Consider the following 22,912-nt stretch of genomic DNA (forward strand, 5'->3'; position numbering starts at 1 on the left):
GTGTAGCTTTGCGCCTTTCCTGGAACTCACTTGGTAGTCCAGGCTGGCCTCGAACTCACAGAGATCCGCCTGGCTCTGCCTCCCGAGTGCTGGGATTAAAGGCGTGCGCCACCACCGCCCGGCTGTTTGTTTTTTCTAAAGGCAGAGTCAGGGAAAGAATGGGACTCTACTTTTTTAAAAATGCCGATGCCTCTTCTGTAGGAGGTGATGGCTTCACATTTCTCGGGAATACTGCATCTATCCTCTTTCCTCCCAATTAGCACTCGTGCCTTTGCTTTCCTGGGTTGGGATCCTAAGAATAAAGCCCTGTGGTAGCAGCTAAGATTATGTGTGAATCTGCAGGGCAAACTCCTGATTCAAGACCAAATCTCACCAGGGGATTCTCTTTCTTTTTTAAAGATTTACTTTTATTTTCTGTGTATGGGTGTTTGCCTATATGTATATATGTGCACCATATATGTGCATATATATGCATATATGTGACCACCCCATGGAGGTCAAAAGATGGCATCAGATTCCCCAGAACTGGAGTTTCACATGGTTATGAGCCACCAGGCAGGTACTGGAATTGAACCCGGGTCCTCTGGAAGAGCAGCAATCGCTCTTAACTGCTAAGCCATCTCGTCAGCCCCACCAGGCGATTTCTGATACCCTCAGAATCAACAGTTCCTTAAAAAGGATGCTCTTGGCATACAAAGCCTGCAGGGCTGTATTCTAGGTCCACACACATAAACTAAAAGCGTGCGCTGGAGGGACTGCTCAGTTGGTGAAGTTTTCACGATGGGAAAGCATGAGAACCCCAGTTCAGTCCCAGCACCCACTCGAGAGCCATGTGTGGTGCACATGCTTGTAACCCTAGTACTGGGAGGCAGCTCCTAGCTGTCCCGCCAGGAGCTTAGCATAAGCAGAGAGTCCCAGATCCCAGTGAGAGACTCTCATAAAAACAACGGGGACAGTACCTTAGGAATGACACTGGAGGTTAGCCATTGGCCTCCACAAGTACCTGCACACACATCACCATACACTTACACACACACACACACACACACACACACACACACACACACACACACACACATAAAATGAAAGCTGTAAGAGGCTGAGCATGTAACTCAGTAGTGTGATAGCCTGGCATGAAAGAAGCTTGGAATTCAATCCCCAACACTGCATAAACTGAGCAGGGTGGTACACACTGGTAATTCCAACACTCAGGAGCTGATGGTAGGAAGATCAGAAGGTCAAGGTCATCCTTAAAAACATCGAAAGTTCAGGGCCAGCCTGAGCTATATGGGACCCTGCCTCCAAAAACCATGTGTGCACATGTGTAAAATATGGACAGGGAGCAAACAAGTACACAGAGTGATTCACAAGTGCTTCCATGGCACACAGCACTGTCTCACTAACCAGACGGCTGGGGGTCCAGGGTCAAGGTCCAAACATAAAGCTCCATGTGTCCTAGTGTGCGCCCCACACAGCCAACTTAACACAGGACTGTATGCAAACTCAAAAGCAGGCACACAGCTAAGCTGGCACCTTTCCTGGTAGTCACTGTCCCTCTTACCAACTGAAGAGACACTGGGACATCAGCTCCAGGCCACACTCTCTCAAACTGTGTTCTGGATACTTTGGGAAACCAGAAAAGGGCTTTGCCTTCATACAGATGATTCAGAATTGGAGATCCATCATCCTGACCTGACCCATAGCCAGCCTGAGTGGAGCCTGACACAGGGAGGGAGGCTAGGAATGCTACCAGCTCGGGGTAAAGGCACCTAAGCGGGACAAGGCCATAGCCAAACAATCGCAAGTACACAAACAGTGTCCAGGATTTCCTGGAGGGCTCAGCCTAGGCTGCAGACAGACTGACATCCCATATGGAGAACTATCTCCCCATCTCAAGGGAAGAGGCGCACAGAGGAATATAGGGGCAACCAAATCATGAAACAGAAAAGACCCGACTTGCAACCTCCCACTCCTACACTCCCTCCTGGAGCCGCACAGGACTCCACCAAGATAACAACGTCCTAGAAATGAGGACAAACGGTACTATGGTTCTGGCAAAAACTCCCAAAGGGTATTTGGGAAAGCGGCTCTTTTAAAGGGACAACACTGGGGGCACTGTGGGAGTCTCCCTTCAGTCAGCTCCAGCATCCCCCGCCCTTCCCTGCCCCTTCAGTAGAGTTTCTCTCTCAGGTGAGTCCTCTGGTGTGTTATGAAGTTGGAGCTATTGCTGAAGCCTTTGCCACAGTCGGGGCATTTGTAGGGCTTCTCTCCTGTGTGAATTCGCTGGTGTATGATGAGAACCGAATTCCAGCTGAAGCCTTTCCCGCACTCAGGACACCTATACGGCTTATCTCCCAAGTGCGCTCTTTGGTGCATCACCAGAATGGAGCCCCGGCTGAAGCGCTTGCCACACATGAGGCATTTGTAGGGCTTCTCCCCGGTGTGGGTCCGCTGGTGCACCACCAGCTGCGAGCGCTGGCTGAAGCTCTTCCCGCAGGCGCCGCACTGGTAGGGCTTCTCGCCCGTGTGGATCCTCTGGTGCTTGATGAGGTTGGAGCTCCAGCTGAAGCTCTCGCCGCACGTCAGGCACTCGTAGGGCTTCTCGCCCGTGTGCACGCCCTGGTGCGCGATCAGGCTGGAGCTCTGGCTGAAGCTCTTGGCACACACCCCACACTTGTAGGGCTTCTCCACCATGTGGGTTCGCCGGTGTGTGGCCAGGTTGGAGCTGCGGCTGAAGCTCTTCCCGCACTCGCTGCACTGGTAGGGCTTCTCGCCCGTGTGTGTGCGCCGGTGGGTGATGAGCGCCGAGCTCTGGCTGAACCTCTGGCCGCAGTCGGTACATTTGTACGGTTTCTCTCCCGTGTGGATTCTCTGGTGTCTGATCAGGTTGGAGTTGTAACTGAAGCTTTCGCCACATTCCTTACACGCATAGGGTTTTTCTCCAGTGTGAATTCCCTGGTGAGTATTAAGGCTGGACCGGTTGCCAAAGCTCTTCCCACACTCGGGGCACGAGTAGGGCTTTTCACCTGTGTGCGTGCGCTGATGCGCGATGAGGTTGGGGCTCCGGCTGAAGCTCTTGCCACACTCGGCACACTGGAAAGGCTTCTCACCCGTGTGGATCCTCTGGTGGGTGATCAGGTTTGCACTCCGGCTGAAGCTCTTCCCGCAGTCCCGACATTTGTACGGTTTCTCTCCGGTGTGAGTCGTCTGGTGTCTACTAAAGTTTGAACCGTCACTAAAGCTCTTCCCACATTCATCGCACTTGTAGTATTTCTCTCCCGTGTGGGTCCGTTCGTGCGTGATGAGGTGGGATTTCCGGCTAAAAGTTTTCCCACACTGGGGACATTCATAAGGCTTCTCACCCAGGTAGGTGCCCTGAAGGCCTATTAGCTGGCCGACTTCCCTTCCTTCGGATGGCACGTCCCCGTGGTCCACACCGGCGGCATTTCCCTGGGCGCCCCCAGAGCCATAGTCCCTCTCAAAGTCACTCTCCCCATCAGATTGCTGGGCACCTTCCCCTCCGGGTATTTTCAAGAACATCTCATGGGACTCCACATCCTCAAACATGTCTTGACCTGAGTTCTCCCCATTCTCACTCTGTATCTCAAAATCTGAAATCAAGAAGAAACACACAATGTCCGGTCAATTCCCCCATTATGATGAGAAAAAGAAAGTTAACGGAGTGGGCGGCAGAGCGGCTCCACGGCGCTTGCCGCCAAGTCTGATGACCTGAGTTAGATCCCAGGAACCATACCCTGGAAGGAGAGAACCAACTCCAGCAGGTTGTCCTGGGACCTGCACACATATGCTAATACACACACACACACACACACACACACACACACACACACACACACACACACATTTTTTTAAGTGAGAATAAAGAGGTCTGGGAGATGGCTTAGTTGGTAACATGCTTGCGGACCTGACCTTGACTCCCAGAACCCACATAAAACATAGTTTGGTGGTGGGTGCTTGTAATGTCGTGCTGAGGAAGCAGAGACAGGCAGGTTCCTGGGATTTGCTGGCCAGCCAGACTAACCCATATGGCAAGCTCCAAGCCAGTGAGATCTTGTTTCAATGGATGGATGGATGGATGGATGGATGGATGGATGGATGGATGGATGGATGGATGGACAGGCGGACATGGGGCTGGTTCAGTGGTCAAGCGCACTGGCTGCTCTTCCAAAGGACCAGGGTTCAAATTCCTAGCACCTGCATGGTGGCTAACAACTGTATCTCTAGTTCCAGAGAATCTGACACCCTTTTAAGCTTCTGTGGGTGCTGCATGTGTGTGGTGCGGACAGACAGACATACAGACAAAATATATAAAATAAAAATTATTTTAAAGCCAGGCGGTGGTGGCGCATGCCTTTAATACCAGCACTTAAAGAGGCAGAGCCAGGCAGATCTCTGTGAGTTCAAGGCCAGCCTGGTCTACAGAGTGAGATGCAGGACAGGCACCAAAACTACACAGAGAAACCCTGTCTCAATAAATAAATAAATAGATAGATAGATAGATAGATAGATAGATAGATAGATAGATAGATAGATAAATACTTTTAAAACATGGGCAATGTCTAAGGACCACCACCTGAGATTGTCCTCTGCCTTCCACATATATACTTGTGCATCTGTAAACACACACACACACACACACACACACACACACACACACAGTGGCTACAAAATTCTTAACTTACAAAAGCCAGGTTTGGGGCTAGGAGTAAAGTCCAGGAGTAGGGCATGTGCTAGGTATGTGAGAGGCTTTGGGTTCAATCTCTCTCTCTCTCTCTCTCTCTCTCTCTCTCTCTCTCTCTCTCTCTTTTAAATGTGCATTGGTGTTTTGCTTACATGTATGTCTGTGTGAAGGTGTCAGAACCCCTGGAACTGGAGTTACAGACAGTTGTGAACTGCCATGTGGGTGCTGGGAACTGAACCTGGGTCCTCTGAGAGAGCAGCCAGTGCTCTCAACCACTGAGCCATCTCTCCAGCCCCTTTGGGCTTGATTTCTAACAAACAACAAAACCAACAAGGACCCAAGTTCATTTCCCTGACTGGCTGTTTAGTTGCCAGGCCTCCTATCTTCGTGGCAATCACTGAGTCTTAAAGATTTGACTCCCATGTCTCTGCTTGTTTCTGCACAAGCAAATAAGATCAGGTCGGGATTTGAAAGGCCCAGTTAATGGACAGTGACAAGGTACACAGTGACCCTAATGGTCACCAAGGTCCCTGGAGCTCAGCAGGCATTCAATGAAATCTGACTTACAGATGATTTTTTTTTATTATTACAGAAATATCTCTATAGCTTAGTCTTGTTCAAAAGGTGAAGTTGCCTGGTGGGGGTGGTAGTGTCACATACCTTGAATCATAGCACTTGAGAGGCAGAGGGAGGTGATCTCTGTGAGTTTGAGGCCAGCCTGGTCTACAGGGCAAGTTCCAGGACATCCAGGACTACACAGAGAAACCCTGTCTTGGAAAACAAAGCAAAACAAAACAAAACCCATCCTTCTGAGCCTCTGGTTTTTGTTCACTGGTACCCATGGTTGTAGCTTCTTTAAAATTTTGTTTTATTTTTATTTATATATCTGTATATGTAAATGCCTTCAGTGGCCAGTGGCATCAGATCCCCTGGAGCTGAATTTACAGGTGGTTGTGAACTATCAAACGTGGGTGCTGGAAATGGGTATCAAACTTGGGTCCTCTGGAAGAACAAGAGGAGCTCTTAACCACCTAGAAATTTCTCTAGCCCTTTTTGCATTGCCTGATGAGAAGCACAGGGCCAAAGGTTCAGCACACAAATATTACATGCATGTGGAATCAAGAGGACAAAATCTGGTGTAGTTCTTCCTTAGGCACCTTCTGAAACCCAATTTCTCACTGGCCTGGGACTTGTCCAATGAGGAGGCTAGGCTGGTTGGCCAGTGAGCCCTAGGGATCCACCCTCCTCACTGCTGAGATTATAACTATGCACCACCATTCCTGGCCTTTTTTTTTTTTTAAATAAACTTTATTATTATTTGTGTGTGTGTGTGAAGGCCTGCACATGACTGCCCATGTATAAAGGTCAGAAGACAACTTTCAGGGTTCAGTTCTCACCTTCTACCTTGTCGAGGTATGGTCTCTCACACAGCTGCACTGAATACTCCAGGCTAGCTGGCCTGTGAACCTCTGGGTGATTTTCCTGTCTTTGCTTCCCATTTTGCCACAGGAGTGCTAGGATACAGACACAGGCCACTGCACTTGGCTTTTTCACGAGGTTCCAGGATCAAATGCAAGTCATCAAGCTGCTTTTATCTGATAGCCATCTTACCCACCCATGCCAGGCCTAAAAAAAAAAAAAGTCTCACTACGCAGTCCTGGCTGGCCTGGAACTCCCTATGTAGACCAGAATGGCCTCAAACCCACAGAGATCTGCTGCCTCTGCCCCCCAAGCACACCCGGCTTCCTGTCTGGCTTTTTAACCTGGGTGCTGGGGATCAAAGCTGGGTCCCCAGGCTTGTGCAGCAGGCACTTCACAGACTGGCCTATCTCTCTGGTCCCTAGATGTTTTGATAAGCATGCATTTTGTGTCCTTCCAAGTTTCTCTTCCCATTGTTTCTTCTTTATTATAATTTCTGTGTGATCCAGTTCTATAAAGTATCTCTATTCCTTTGTAGAATTTTGTATACAGAAATAAATAATTGTATTGATAAAAATGATAACCTAATTATTGCTAAGACCCAACATTAGACCTCTTGAGAAAGCAGGGAAGACAATTAGTAAAATGGATACATAAGGTCCTAGTCACATTTCTATTATTCAGACTAATAAACAGCTTACTTAAGGTGAGGTGATCAATTCTGTGATTAAGAGCCTCTATGTGCAAATTCCCACATACAGGCATGCCTCTCTTAGGGAGCATCTGGGTGCTACCACATCTGGCTATGTTCTGCCTCAACCCAGCTGCTTGACTGAGAACAGCAATGAATTCAGTTATCAGTTTAAATGACCACCATGCATTTCACAGTGTAGGGTTAGTTCTGCTTAAGAGTTCCATATGGCTGGGCAGTGGTGGCACACGCCTTTAATCCTAGCACTCAAGCTGGCCAAGTGGTTGGTACAAAGCCCGGGGTCTGACCTCCAGCACCCCATAATCCTGATGGTGGCTCACACCTTAAAGCCAGCACTCAAGAGGGAGTCAAAGGATCAGTCCAAGGTCGTCCTTGGTCACAGACACAGTGAGGTCAAGTCCTAAGCTATGGAAGACTGTCTTTAAAGGAGGAAGGAGGGCGGCAAGATGGCTCAGTGGGTAGAGACACTTGCTGCCAAGCTTGATGACCTAATTTTGTTGCCCAGAACCCACCCACGTGGTAGATCAAATAGATAACCTGTTGGGTATTGCCACTGAACATCAGAAGATGCTAAGGATGGCGGAAGAGCTAAGCTGTGACAAGAACAAGTATGAAGGTACTAATCCTATTCCTCTCTAACACAGGATAGGCTTCTCATTCTTCAACCACCAGAGAGCTAATGTATATTTTGCTTCAGTGGGTCTGGCTGTACATTCCTACCAAGCTCCCTGGTTATATTAATGCTGTTGTCTCTTGGCCTGGGAACTAAGGTGTCTCTCAGTTGTAGAGCACATGCTTAGCATAAGGAAGTCTCTGAGGTCAATCTTCAGCACCCCTGGCATGGGCTCCAGGTCCACAGATGGTTTCAACATCTGCCAAGTTTAAGAACCAGAGACCTGGCACAGTGGTTAGAAGACTGGAGGTCAAGTCAAGGTCATCCACAGGGCTTGTAAGACCCCAAAGCGTTGGTCCTGTCAGAGGCCGTGGAGTTACAGCAGGTGACAACTAGTGTTCAGATGTCAACCCACCAAAGGAATGCTTCTCTGATGGAGGAGAATCACGCCCAGGCGTGGCCTGTGGGATCGTCGACTCGCTACTGCTCCTGTCTGTAATTTTACATGTGCAAAAGCAGCTCTGATGTCTCCCCAGTACCTGCACTGCAGTGTCTAACTTCATGTGATACGTATACGTAATCTCGTGATTGCATCTCAATCTTATGGGCACATGTATTCGTGGACTGTCAGGAAGATGACTTCTCATTAAGCCGTATGATTCTGATAAACAGAAAATATACTAGGATATGCTTCATAATTAGATCTATTGCCCCTTGAGGACTGTAAAACACTTAAAAGCCTGCTTTGTTCCTGTTATTCAGACTAACATAAGAAAATAACAATTTCTCCTCAGTCTAAGGCACACAATTAGCTCATTTTTACCTTGGAGTAAGTTCAAACTAGACTAAATATCTCTGTATATGGATCATAAGTTTAAAACTTTACAGCCATGCACAAGGTCAGAGTCGCAGGTGTCTAACCAAGGTTACTAATACAAAGCAGCCTAAAAAATCATGCCAATTCTTTGCTTGTCAAGTCTCTAGCTGATAAAAGACCTATATCTTGAAGCTTATCTCATTGGGAACTGTGCCACCCAGCTCTGATCAGTCTTACTCCTGAAACCTTGAAACTTTGTGTTGCCATGGTAAACGGCTCTGCCCTTAGCACTTACCCAAGGAATGAGCTTTTGACCAATGAGATGTAACTCTTGTAATTGCTTCAAGCCTCCTGAAAAAAGTGTATTTAAGCTAGATGAACAAGAATCTAGAGAGAACTGGTACAGAGAATTGAGACAGAATTAGAAAAGGATTTAGAACTACAGACCTGAAACTAAAGAATTAGAGCTAAGGAATTATAGACAATTAGGACAAGAGAATTAATTAGAATTAGAGAAGAATAAAAGAAAATGACCCTCAGATTGTATGTGAAGTTATTATAGAAATCGTTCAATCCTCGCTCCTGAGAAGCATTCTCTGAAGTTACCCTGGGTAGTGGTCAGGGAGCTGGACTTCCAGACCGCTAAATGGCCCCAAACTTAAAGTTTCTCATTCATTAGCTGTGGAGTAAGATTTACATTTTTTAACAGGTTTTATCCTGCTGGTCCAGGGGACCAACACTGCACTAATGGTCTGAAGAACTTGCCTGAAACTATGTAGCCCACTCTGCCCTTGAATTCATGATCCTCCTGCCTCAGCCTCCTCATTGCAGGGACTATAGGTGTGTGTTGCTAGGTGTGACCATTATCAAGAATTTATCAATTTGTCCGTTTTGAGACTAATCATTCCATGAGGCCAGTGCTTCTGTCAAGAGAGGATTCTCTCCCCTTTAACCCTGATGAGATAGCTACATTGGCCCAGAGTTGCCTGGGGAATGCAGCCATGGCATGAGTTCACTGGTCTCCTTAACTCTACAGGTCCTTCTCTGCCTCATCATCTCAGAGAAAGGTGGGTGAGCTCTGGGACAGCCGTTAGAGCAGGTCAGAGACAAACCGTGCCCATTTTATACCATGTATTACTGGAACCAAAAATCGGGCCATGAATTTGATAAATGACTTCTAACCTCAGGTATGAAACACATGGAACAGTTTAACTGCTAATTATTGAAATGTGAAATGTTTGGATAATGTTGGGAGGGGCCAGGTGATGGGCTTTATTTACCCCAGGGCCTCAAGTATGCCAGGCAAATACACAACCACTGAGCGATCTCCCACGGAGAAACGCAACTTCCTATGTAGTTCAAGCTGGCCTCTAACCTTGAACGGCCCTGCTCCACCTGAATGCTAAGGTTTCAGATGTGTGCCACCACACCCAGGTCCCTGGAATTGGAGTTACAAATGGTTGTGAGCCACCTGATGTGGGTGCTGGGAACCAAATTCAGGTCTTCAGCAAGGGCAAGAAGTGATTTTAACAACTGAGCCATCTCTCCAACCAAAGGACAGATCTTTTTTTTTTTTTAATTAATTTATTTTTATTTCATATGCATTGGTGTTTTGCTTGCATGTATGTCTGTGTGGGGGTGTCAGATTCCCTGGAACTGGAGTTAAAGAAAGTTGTGAACTGCCATGTAGGTGTTGGGAATTGAACTCAGGTCCTCTAGAAGAGCAGCCAGTGTTCTTAACCACTGAGCCATCTCTCCAGCCCCAAAAAGACAAATATTTTTAACTCAGGTTTTTTTCTGGAAAACCTGAGTCTCATTCCCCAAAGCATTTAAGGAGGAAACACACATGCATACACACACACACACACACACACACACACACACACACACACACACACACACTGGGCAGTGGTGACCCATACCTTTAATCCTAGCACTCAGGAGGCAGAGGGTGGTGAATCTCTGAGTTCGAGGCCAGCCTGGTCTACAGAGTGAGCTCCAGGACAGCCAGGGTTATACAGAGAAACCCTGTCTCGAAAAGCAGCCCTCCCCCCAAAAGCAAATCATACACACACACAAGCATTCTGTTTTTTACATCAATAATCTATAACCAGGTACAGGAGTTAACTTCTGCTTTGTATAAGTGGTCTTTTGATAGGTCTGTAGTGGACTGAAAACACAGCCATCCAACAAGGACAATGTTGTCAATCTCATGTAACCCACAAGCCACTTGAGAGATAGTCTCCCACTGAAGCAGTGATTTCATCCTTTGATTTTTTATTCTATGAGCATTTTCCTGTATGTATAAATGTGCACCATGTGCATACTTGTTTCCCAGAGCGGCCAAGAGGGCATCAGATCCCCTGGAACTGGAGTTACGGGTTGTTGTAAACTGTTATCTGGGTGTTGGTAACCAAACTCGGGTCCTTTGCAAGAGCAGTAAGTGCTCTTAACTGCTGGACGTCTCCTCAGCCTTTTATTCTGAGATTTGATCATTCAGTCTCCCAATCTCATTTTCCATCAAAGAACACTGGAACCCACAACAGAGCCAGCTCTTCAACTTGAGAGGTTTTCACTGGCCTCCCACAACCAAAGTGAATTCTCTGTAACTCAGATTTCAACTCCAACCTTGTCTATTCGGGTAAATGCTGTTGTCGCACACCTGTGGCTGGTTTGGATCACACCAGGTGAAAGGGCTACCCAACAAATTTCTACTTAGGACACTTGGGACCATCTCCTTGAGTCTCTGTAATGTGAGAAGTATGCTGCTTTAAAATATCTTTATTGATACATATTACATACTCACTGGGTCTCCTGAATATGAATGAGGGAGCTTCTGTGAATGAAATCATTGCAGGCTAAGAGAGTCCCTTCATGAAGCTAAGCTGCCTGACTTGCCCATTGGCCTGAGTATTTCCCTAGATCTAAATGATGTCCTGCCAATCCTCCTTTGAAGACTTAGAAATCCTGGCTGTGCTTTCCAGGTTTGGACCTGACCTCATTTTGTTTTACAAAATCAAAGCTTAGGGGTTGGAAAGATAGCTCAGTGGTTAAGAGCTCATACTGCTCTTGCAATAGACCTGAGTTGGGTTCCCAGCACCCATATCAGGAGGCTCACAACCACCTGTAATTCCATAGTCTTCTGGCCTCCATGGGCATCTGCACTCATATATACACACCTCTGCATAAACACACATGCATGCATATATATATATATATATATATATATATATGTATGTATGTATGTATATACATAATTGAAAATAAAAACTCATCTTTAAAATCAAAGCCTAACCAGATAGTGGTGGCACACACCTTTAATCCCAGCACTGGGAGGCAGAGGCATCTCTGAGTTAAAGGCCAGTCTGGTCTACAAAGTGAGTTCCGGGATAGCCAAGGCCACAGAGAGAAACCCTGTCTTGAAAAACAAACAACAAAACAAACAAAAGGGTAAATCTCAGTTTTTAAAGGCAGATGCTGAGGCTAAAGATGCAGCTTGGAGTACTTGCCTAGTATGGGACCAAGCCCAGGGTTTGATCCCCAGCACTGTATAAACCGGGCATGGTGGCATACACCTATGATCTCAGCTCTAGGGAGGCAAAGGCAGAAAGATCAGAAGTTCAAGGTCACCCTCACAGTCACAGAGTATGAGACCATCCTGGGCTATGAGAGACTCTGGGCTTGGGGGAGGAAAGCAGGAGGTGCAGATGTTAAGTTCCTTGTTTCTGGAATAGAAGGGTCTGGAAAGAGCTAGCCACCCGTCTGTCTCCTTGATGGACTTTGAAAGAGTTAGCCACCTGTCTGTCTCCTTGAAGCAGAGGTCTCTCAACTTTCAATGGCAAAAGTTTCCTTTATTCATGGCTGGGCATGGTGGTACACACCTATAATCCCAGCACTTAGGAGGCAGAGGCAAGCAGATCTCTGAGTTCAAGGCCAGCCTGGTCTATAGAGTGAGTTCCAGGACAGCCAAGGCTGTTACACAGAGAAACCCTGTCTTGAAAAAAACAAAACACAGTTTCCTTTATTCATCCCAGCAATACTCACTGAGTTCTCATTGTGAGAGAGAACCCAGAAAGAGCAGGAAGAAAAGAGGACAAGGTCCCTGGCCTTTGGGACTTTCATTAAGTTCCTAAAAGAAATAAGAGTATTTATATAAATAAAACAACAACAAAAACAAGATTGGTTAAAAAAGTCAAAAGACTGAGGCAGGAGGATGAGGAGTTCAAGGTCAGCCTGGGCTAGACAGAATATATAGTAAGGCCTAATCTCAAAAGGGAAAGCCAGCAAGTAACGAAAATGCAAAGAGAAAGAGACAGCAAACGCCCTGAAGGAGGAGGAGGAGGAGGAGGAGGCCACTTGTTCTGGCAAAAGCTTGTGGCGCTTCAAGCAGACTGCTCTGGGAGATGTGGAGGAGCTCAGATGAGGGGAAGAGGCTAGAAGTAGGTTTAGTTTAGAGGAGACTGCAAAAATTCAGCCAAGAAACCCCAATTTCAGCCAAGAAATCTGATTGAGGACTTGGAATAGTATTAAAACATCCACAGAGAACACAGACAAATAGAAATGAGCTTTACACGTAAACTATTACTAGAGGTATGGTTGTAACTGGAATTACAGGACACTTAACCGTGAACAGCCAGAGGTGCCTCTTAGTCAAATATTAAACAAGGACTAACCAGGCCTTGAATGCCCTTTCCTGGGTAAATACACCCTAAGACCTTAATCTTACACAGAATAGAGGCAGGCGGGTATCAGGTGAAGTCAACGTTTGAGAAGGAACAAGAAAGTGTAGATTCCTGTGAGCAACTATGAGGAAGAAGGGCACAAGGTGTTATCCAACAAAGACCAGCAGAGAGAATCCCCTCCCCGGAAAAACAAACAAACGAGGGGGTTTCTCTGTTGTAGCCCAGGCTGGCCTGCCTCTGCGGGGATCAAAGCCGCAGGCCGCCACAGCCCCGCCCACAGCCCCGCCCACCAGAGAGATCTTCTTAAAGGCAGAAGTCAGGAGTGAGCCTGGTTCCTCTGGGGGAATCTCCCATCTTAGATGACCAATGGCGAGGGCTGCGATCATCTCAGATACAGGCCGAGAAATGGCATCAGTCTGTGACTTCCCCAGACAGACCTCTCCTCAGCCCACACTTCTGTGATATCTTGGAAATCCTGAAGTCCATTATAAACTTGCCACAGCCATCAGAAGGCAAAGTGAAGTCTAAAATGGGATGGGTTTCTTTTCTTTCTTCTCCCTTGTACAAATAATAAAATTAAGCTGAATGTGGTAGCATATCCTGTAATCCCAGATTTCAGGAGACTGAGGCAGGAGGATTACCATGAGATTGAGGCCAACCTAGACTACAATGTGAGACCTCACAAACCAGACAGACTAAAGATGTCGCTCAGCTGGTGGAGTGGTTTGACTCTCCAGCATCACACAAACGAAACTATAGATGTATGTACATCTACAGTCCCACAGGTGGAAGCAGGAGGGTCAGAAGGTCAAGGCGGGCTGGAGATGGCTCAGCAGCTAGAGCACTGGCTACTCTTCCAGAGGACCAGGGTTCAATTCCCAGCACCTCCTCGTTAGCTCAAGAATGGTCTGTAAATCCAGTACCAGGAGATCCGATGCCCTCTTCTGACCTCTGAGGGCACCAGGCACATACACAGTACACAGACACGCAGACAGGGAAAACACCCACATAAAAATAAATGAGTAGCAGGGTGGTGGTGGTGCACACCTTTAATCCCAGCACTCGGGAGGCAGAGGCAGGCGGATCTCTGTAAGTTTGAGGCCAGCCTGGGCTACTGTGTGAGTTGGACAGGCTCCAAAGCTACACTGAGAAATGCTGTCTTGAAAAACCAACTTTAGACCAGCTTGGAATACACAGAATCCTGTTTCAAAGATTAATTAATCAAATAAAAGCTACTAGGCTGTAAGTGTATCTCAGTGATATAGTACTTGTCTGGCACCATCCAGTCCATAGGCTTGCTCTCAAGCACACTGCTAAAGAAGTTATCTGTCAAAGCTAAAGAAATTAAAATACTTCACTTCAAAGAAAACTTAGGATCCGTGAAACTCACGCAGAAGCAAACAGACCTGAGTTTGAAACCTGGCTCCACCAACTGACAGCAGCGTGAACTTGTTGAGCAACCTATGTGTCAAGGGACATCCCACTCACCTCCCAAGACCCTCAGTACAAGGGCCATACAAGATACTTGGTGCAGGGCTGACCACAGTCAGTCCTCAAAATCAGGACCCTTTTTCCGAAGACAGACTTGTCCCTGTCTCTCAGTCCTTGGCTACTGTCACACCGTCTGCCCTAAACTACCTTCTCCTCATCCTTTCCTTCCCAGTTGCTAAGTCCACTAGACTGGAAGGCACGAGTCACTGCCTTAGTCCTTACCGGAATCTCCTCCTTCCAGCGCCTCACTAGGAATCCTCAGGACCATTCATGTGATGACATCATTGAGAACATGGGTCTTGGTTTTGCCTCATACCAGCTGCATGATCTTAAAGTGGGTCACCCTACCCATCTGGTGACAATAATCCACCTATCTTCCAAAATGGTGGGCATTTAAAAACAAGTTTTATACAAGAGATGCTAAGCAGACTGTGGGCCTGAAGAAAAAACTCCAAAAATGCTGTTGTATTACTACTGCTTTCTCACATGTCGTGTCCAATCGTGTCTGCAATCACCACTGTCTCTCCACCTCCTCCTGACTCTCGTCAATGCACATCCCACAGTCTCCACCTCCTCCTGACTCCCGTCACTGTACATCCCACAGTCTCCACCTCCTCCTGACTCCAGTCACTGCACATCCCACAGTCTCCACCTCCTCCTGACTCCAGTCACTGCACATTACACAGTCTCCACCTCCTCCTGACTCCAGTCACTGCACATCCCATAGTCTCCACCCCCTCCTGACTCCAGTCACTGCACACCCACAGTCTCCACCTCCTCCTGACTCCAGTCACTGCACATCCCACAGTCTCCACCTCCTCCTGACTCCTGTCACTGCACATCCCACAGTCTCCACCTCCTCCTGACCCCCGTCACTGCACATCCCACAGTCTCCACCTCCTCCTGAGTCCAGTCACTGCACATCCCACAGTCTCCACCTCCTCCTGACCCCCATCACTGCACATCCCACCGTCTCCACCTCCTCCTGACTCTCGTCACTGCACATCCCACAGTCTCCACCTCCTCCTGACCCCCGTCACTGTACATCTCACAGTCTCCACCTCCTCCTGACTCCAGTCACTGCACATCCCACAGTCTCCACCTCCTCCTGACTCCAGTCACTGCACATCCACAGTCTCCACCTCCTCCTGACTCCAGTCACTGCACATCCCACAGTCTCCACCTCCTCCTGACTCCAGTCACTGCACATCCCACAGTCTCCACCTCCTCCTGACTCCAGTCACTGCACATCCCACAGTCTCCACCTCCTCCTGACTCCAGTCACTGCACATCCACAGTCTCCACCTCCTCCTGACTCTCGTCACTGCACATTACACAGTCTCCACCTCCTCCTGACTCCCGTCACTGTACATCTCACAGTCTCCACCTTCTCCTGACTCCAGTCACTGCACATCCCACAGTCTCCACCTCCTCCTGACTCCCGTCACTGCACATCCCACAGTCTCCACCCCCTCCTGACCCCTGTCACTGCACATCCCACAGTCTCCACCTCCTGACCCCCGTCACTGCACATCCCACAGTCTCCACCTCCTGACCCCCGTCACTGCACATCCCACAGTCTCCACCCCCTCCTGACTCCAGTCACTGCACATCCCACAGTCTCCACCCCCTCCTGACTCGCGTCACTGCACATCCCACAGTCTCCACCTCCTCCTGACCCCCGTCACTGTACATCTCACAGTCTCCACCTCCTCCTGACTCCAGTCACTGCACATCCCACAGTCTCCACCTCCTCCTGACTCCAGTCACTGCACATCCACAGTCTCCACCTCCTCCTGACTCCAGTCACTGCACATCCCACAGTCTCCACCTCCTCCTGACTCCAGTCACTGCACATCCCACAGTCTCCACCTCCTCCTGACTCCAGTCACTGCACATCCCACAGTCTCCACCTCCTCCTGACTCCAGTCACTGCACATCCACAGTCTCCACCTCCTCCTGACTCTCGTCACTGCACATTACACAGTCTCCACCTCCTCCTGACTCCCGTCACTGTACATCTCACAGTCTCCACCTTCTCCTGACTCCAGTCACTGCACATCCCACAGTCTCCACCTCCTCCTGACTCCCGTCACTGCACATCCCACAGTCTCCACCCCCTCCTGACCCCTGTCACTGCACATCCCACAGTCTCCACCTCCTGACCCCCGTCACTGCACATCCCACAGTCTCCACCTCCTGACCCCCGTCACTGCACATCCCACAGTCTCCACCCCCTCCTGACTCCAGTCACTGCACATCCCACAGTCTCCACCCCCTCCTGACTCGCGTCACTGCACATCCCACAGTCTCCACCTCCTCCTGACTCCACTCACTGCACATCCCACAGTCTCCACCTCCTCCTGACTCCACTCACTGCACATCCCACAGTCTCCTCCACAGGCTGACTCCAGTCACTGCACATCCCACAGTCTCCACGTCCTCCTGACTCCAGTCACTGCACATCCCACAGTCTCCACCTCCTCCTGACCACCGTCACTGTACATCCCACAGTCTCCACCTCCTCCTGACTCCAGTCACTGCACATCCCACAGTCTCCTCCACAGGCTGACTCCAGTCACTGCACATCCCACAGTCTCCACCTCCTCCTGACTCCAGTCACTGCACATCCCACAGTCTCCACCTCCTCCTGACCCCCGTCACTGCACATCCCACCGTCTCCACCTCCTCCTGACTCCAGTCACTGCACATCCCACAGTCTCCACCTCCTCCTGACCCCCGTCACTGTACATCTCACAGTCTCCACCTCCTCCTGACTCCCGTCACTGCACATCCACAGTCTCCACCTCCTCCTGACTCCAGTCACTGCACATCCACAGTCTCCACCTCCTCCTGACTCCAGTCACTGCACATCCCACAGTCTCCACCTCCTCCTGACTCCCGTCACTGCACATCCACAGTCTCCACCTCCTCCTGACTCCAGTCACTGCACATCCACAGTCTCCACCTCCTCCTGACTCCAGTCACTGCACATCCCACAGTCTCCACCTCCTGACCCCTGTCACTGCACATCCCACAGTCTCCACCTCCTCCTGACTCGCGTCACTGCACATCCCACAGTCTCCACCTCCTCCTGACTCCACTCACTGCACATCCCACAGTCTCCTCCACAGGCTGACTCCAGTCACTGCACATCCCACAGTCTCCACCCCCTCCTGACTCCAGTCACTGCACATCCCACAGTCTCCACCTCCTCCTGACTCTAGTCACTGCACATCCCACAGTCTCCACCCCCTCCTGACTCCAGTCACTGCACATCCCACAGTCTCCACCTCCTCCTGACTCCAGTCACTGCACATCCCACAGTCTCCACCTCCTCCTGACTCCAGTCACTGCACATCCCACAGTCTCCACCTCCTCCTGACTCCAGTCACTGCACATCCCACAGTCTCCACCTCCTCCTGACTCCACTCACTGCACATCCCACAGTCTCCACCTCCTCCTGACTCCAGTCACTGCACATCCCACAGTCTACACTTCCTCCTGACCCCCATCACTGCACATCCACAGTCTCCACCTCCTCCTGACTCCAGTCACTGCACATCCCACAGTCTCCACCTCCTCCTGACTCCCGGTCACTGCACATCCCACAGTCTCCACCTCCTCCTGACTCCCGTCACTGCACATCCCACAGTCTCCACCTCCTCCTGACTCCCGTCACTGCACATCCCACAGTCTCCACCTCCTCCTGACTCCAGTCACTGCACATCCCACAGTCTCCACCTCCTCCTGACTCGCGTCACTGCACATCCCACAGTCTCCACCTCCTCCTGACTCCACTCACTGCACATCCCACAGTCTCCTCCACAGGCTGACTCCAGTCACTGCACATCCCACAGTCTCCACCCCCTCCTGACTCCAGTCACTGCATATCCCACAGTCTCCACCTCCTCCTGACTCTAGTCACTGCACATCCCACAGTCTCCACCCCCTCCTGACTCCAGTCACTGCACATCCCACAGTCTCCACCTCCTCCTGACTCCACTCACTGCACATCCCACAGTCTCCTCCACAGGCTGACTCCAGTCACTGCACATTCCACAGTCTCCACCCCCTCCTGACTCGCGTCACTGCACATCCCACAGTCTCCACCTCCTCCTGACTCCAGTCACTGCACATCCCACAGTCTCCACCCCCTTCTGACTCCAGTCACTGCACATCCCACAGTCTCCACCTCCTCCTGACTCCAGTCACTGCACATCCCACAGTCTCCACCTCCTCCTGACTCCACTCACTGCACATCCCACAGTCTCCTCCACAGGCTGACTCCAGTCACTGCACATCCCACAGTCTCCACCTCCTCCTGACTCCAGTCACTGCACATCCCACAGTCTCCACCTCCTCCTGACTCCAGTCACTGCACATCCCACAGTCTCCACCTCCTCCTGACTCCCGTCACTGCACATCCCACAGTCTCCACCTCCTCCTGACTCCCGTCACTGCACATCCACAGTCTCCACCTCCTCCTGACTCCTGTCACTGCACATCCCACAGTCTCCACCTCCTCCTGACTCCAGTCACTGCACATCCACAGTCTCCACCTCCTCCTGACTCCAGTCACTGCACATCCGACAGTCTCCACCCTGGCCTGACTCCCACCATTGAACATCCCATGACCAGGCTACTTTCTAGCTGCTCACCAGCCTCTAGCCTCTCCCCAATCTTATCAAACCTACATCCTGTTGCCAAACTCAGCTTCCTCTCATGTCCCACAGGCCCTAGTTGAAGAACCTGCAGAGGCCAATGACAATAAATTCAAAACTCCATCCTCCCTTCCCCCAACTCCCACCACTTCCTGAAAACACACTTTCCATTCCAATCAGCAAGCCTGCCTCACTGTCATCTGAAGCAGCCTACTTCCGCGGCTCTCCCACTTCAGAGGCTTGGCTGCACACAGCTCCTCTCAGCTGTCACAGCTTCCCCCTGGCCCTGTGACTTTCCACACTCTCCTCTGAAGCCTCCTACTCACAGTCCCCGTCTTCCACGCGCCCTTCCCTGATCTGGCCTGGCCTCTCCACACACCTTTCTAACTCCTGAAGTACTTCATCAGCACAAAGCAGCCACATCCTATGGGTCCTGAAATGGTCCCAGGGGAAAGGTAGAACTGAAGTAAATAATTGGTAACCAAATGAGTACTGTTTATAGCCCAGGGCCAAATGCAAACACAATAGCTACATGGAAGAAGGATCCAGAACTTATTACTAACAAAGCAGACAAATATAGTAACCATCATAAAGAGCTTTTTTTTTTCTCTCCAGATGGGATATATTCTATATACAGAGACCTAGTTTGCAATCCTCCTGCCTCAATTCTGAGTACTAAGGTAACAGGTGTGCCCCTCCATGCCTGGTCATTAATTATTATTATTATTATTATTATTATTATTATTATTATTATTATTCCCTGAGACAGGGTTTCTCTGTGTAGTTTTGTGCCTGTCCTGGATTTTGCTCTGTAGACCAGGCTGGTCTCTATCTCACAGAGATCCGCCTGGCTCTGCCTCCTGAGTGCTGGGATTAAAGGCGTGCGCCACCACCGCCAGGCCCATTAATTACTCTTTTAAGGGTCTAAGATAATGTTATATAACAGGAAGCCCAGACAGTTTACTTGTTTATCATCATTTCATACAATGACCACTTTGAAAAAATTGCATTTTTCCCCCTAATTGCTGGAATTATCTGAATGATTACAACCAACTGAAAAGACCAAGGGGTGGATTACAGAGGTCATTTTTATGCTTATACCTGCAAAGCAATGAAATTTTCTGTTCCTTAATCTTAAGGGAAGAATGTCATATTCTTGAAGCAGAGGCAGGCAGATCTCTGTACATCTGAAGCCAGCCTGGTCTACATAATGAGACCCCCCCCACTACCACTTTCTCTCTATAGCAAGGGAAACTAAAAATCACAAGTACAAAAATAGCTTCCAGATAACCTTTTGTTCAATAAAAGCAGACATTTTATTGAACTTTATCCCAGACCCCCCCCCATGACCTCCCTCAACTTCCCAGCCTCCTGAATAAACAAGTCAAGCCTGTGTTTAGTATGAAAGTGGAACTCCAAGAACAGCCCTCCAAGCCCCTCATACTGAAATCCTGGATGGAGCTGCCACCGCACACAGTGAGGGCATGAAGAGCCATGGCCTTGCTGAGTGCCACAGACAGAGTAGGGAGAGACCAGCGCCATCTCCTACTCTGTGAAGACACTCGCTCCTGCACAAACATGACACTACCCCACCTCGGGAGGCTCCCACCCACCCTCTCCCTCTGTGGTTCTGCAGCTTACCACTGTTCCGAAAAGTCTGGGTCAAGTCTTCCACCAGGGCCACGGTCTCCTCGCTGCTCTCAGGCCGGTGCTCTCGCAGCCAGGCCTGGATTTCCCTCGGCAGCACAGTTAACATCTGCTCCTTAGTGTGTACCTCTGGCCTCAGCCAGCGCCGACAGAGCTCCCGAAATCGCACAAGCGCACCCTGAGGTCCCTCGGCCGCACCCTCCTCCTGGGGGCTGCCCTTTCCAGCACTGTGGGGAAAGGGCTCCGACTCGGGGCCATCCTCCTGCAGCACTGCTTCCTGCACCCACGAATCCTCCTCCAGGATCATAGTGGTGACCTCGGCCTGTTCATCTTCCTCTTCTGGAGGCACCTGAACCAGAGGGCTGAGGGGAGTGGTCACCGCTGGCTCTTCAGCTGCCATTGTCCAACTTCCTGGATGATCACTCAGGCTTCAAGCCTGGCATCTGTCTCCAGGCAGGCTCTCTGAGAAGGTAACTCCTTCCTCCAATCTCAACAAGAAACGCTGCTGAGAAACAAGACAGAGAACCAGATTCACTAAGCACACCATCCTAAGCCACCTAACGCCCAGGGGCCACCTCCTATTCAAAACCATCAGAGGCTTGCTGCCTTACTCCTGAACACAGTGACCGCGGCAAAAGACATAGCTCATACACGTACACACACAAATAATAACACAGCGTTGTCAGAAGACCAAAGGATGAGTCGTTCTGGGGTGAAGGAAACAGAACTGACATTTCCTGCCCTAAGTCAGTTCAGACTTCCTGCGGAGCAAGGGACCCTCATCTAACAAAGAGGTTAGTCATTCAACCTCAGTGACCACTTAATAAACAGACAATAACACTCATCCTTATCGTAATGGACATCTTAATGATTGGCAATGGAACATGTGTCAATGTGCTCCCCATTTCACCAGGAGCAGGCATTACCGCTGTATTTCAAAGGAGGTTATCTTCAAGGAACTGGTTCCAGGAATCGCACAGATTCCAGAATCTGTGAATGCTCAAACCCCCTATATAAAATGATGTATTATATACTTTCCGTCATCTCTAGACAACATATACAGGGTAAATACTGTGTAAACAGTTGTTTTATTGTACTGTTTGGGGATAGTAACAAGAAAACGTCCCTGCAGATTCAGTACAGAGATTCTGTTTGTTTCTGTTTCTGAAGCAAGGTCTCGCTACTCCTGATCTTCCTGCCCTGTCTCCTGAGTACTGAGATACTACCATGTCCCATCACCCAGGATTTCCCAATTCCCTTTTAAAATGAACATACATGGGGATACATGGGGGGGGGAGCTGAAGAGCAACTCCACAAAATATTAAGAGCAGTGGAATTAAAAACTATTTAAATATTATGGAAGCAATGGATATTTATTTTTAAAAATCATTACACCATAGATTCAGATAACATGCCTTCCCACTCCCATGAAAATAGCAAAAGTAAAAACAGAACAGCAATAAAACAACAACAACAAAACTGATGCTCCTAATGTCCATTTGTCCGAACGACTACGGGAAAAACAAACACATCGGAATTCTTCCCGGGCAGCACCGGTACACTGAACCTAGACAGCCCATTTGCTAAAGCGGGAGACGACACGCCCCCTCGGGATCTCAGTTTCCCCATCTGGACCAAGGAGGAGGCTCGGCGGGATGTCGTCGAGCATCCCTTCCCAGTGTAGAGCTGCGCTCCTGGGCTGCGTGTGTGCGGAGCTCCGGCGAGAGCGGAACTCCGCCGGCCCGGAGCAGCCGGGGCGCAGAGCTCAGCGCGGAGCCCCCGGGCCGCCAGACGCCCACACCGGCGCCCCTCCCCCAAGCTGCCCTCAGCTGGCTCCAGGCCCGTTACTCGCTCGTCTCCCTGGCTGTTCCCCGCGGGGCGCGCGGCTCCGGACCTGCCTCTCAGGCTCGCCTCTCCGGGGACCAGATCCTGCTCTCCCAGTCGCTCCGCGAGCAAAAGCGCCCCTCGGCCCGGCCCGGCCCCTCTGGATTCACCTCAGCTCAAGCCCATGGGGTACGGAGAACAATGGACGGGAGAGGCCCGCCCACCGCCACGCTCATTGGCTGCTCAGGACAGTCTCTGGAAACTCCGCTCCGCTACTGGTGGAGGCAGCGTCCAGCTGGGTAGTGGGTGGGGAGCTTGGCCCGAGGCATTGTGGGACATGT

The 22,912-nt window shown here is 49.8% G+C and overlaps 1 protein-coding gene across 3 annotated transcripts; it reads right to left on the bottom strand.

The window, feature by feature from the left end:
* Nucleotides 1-2,049: 2,049 nt before the first annotated feature.
* Nucleotides 2,050-22,771, bottom strand: Zscan2 (zinc finger and SCAN domain containing 2). Of its 3 annotated transcripts, none has more exons than XM_052763537.1 (3): nt 22,742-22,771; nt 20,742-21,252; nt 2,050-3,611 (listed from the first exon to the last, which is right to left on the bottom strand). In XM_052763537.1, the coding sequence occupies exons 2-3, from the start codon at nt 21,145-21,147 to the stop codon at nt 2,170-2,172; spliced, it is 1,848 nt and encodes a 615-aa protein (XP_052619497.1). In that variant the 5' UTR covers nt 21,148-21,252; nt 22,742-22,771; the 3' UTR covers nt 2,050-2,169. The 3 variants fall into 3 exon arrangements, with proteins under 3 accessions (XP_052619497.1, XP_052619496.1, XP_052619495.1); XM_052763536.1 differs by having other exon boundaries at nt 20,742-21,249; nt 22,642-22,757; XM_052763535.1 differs by having other exon boundaries at nt 22,642-22,757.
* Nucleotides 22,772-22,912: the final 141 nt, after the last annotated feature.

Source organism: Peromyscus californicus, unplaced genomic scaffold, assembly GCF_007827085.1.
Source record: "Peromyscus californicus insignis strain IS unplaced genomic scaffold, ASM782708v3 Scaffold_4__1_contigs__length_199733344, whole genome shotgun sequence".
In the NCBI taxonomy this organism is placed as follows: domain Eukaryota; kingdom Metazoa; phylum Chordata; class Mammalia; order Rodentia; family Cricetidae; genus Peromyscus; species Peromyscus californicus.

Bases quoted from the DNA above. Each gene is read 5' to 3' on its own strand.
- Zscan2 (XM_052763537.1), bottom strand. From the start codon at position 21,147: ATGGCAGCTGAAGAGCCAGCGGTGACCACTCCCCTCAGCCCTCTGGTT. The intron at 3,612-20,741 runs GTAAGCTGCAGA...TCTTGATTTCAG, and splicing joins CCAGACTTTTCGGAACAGTG to ATTTTGAGATACAGAGTGAG.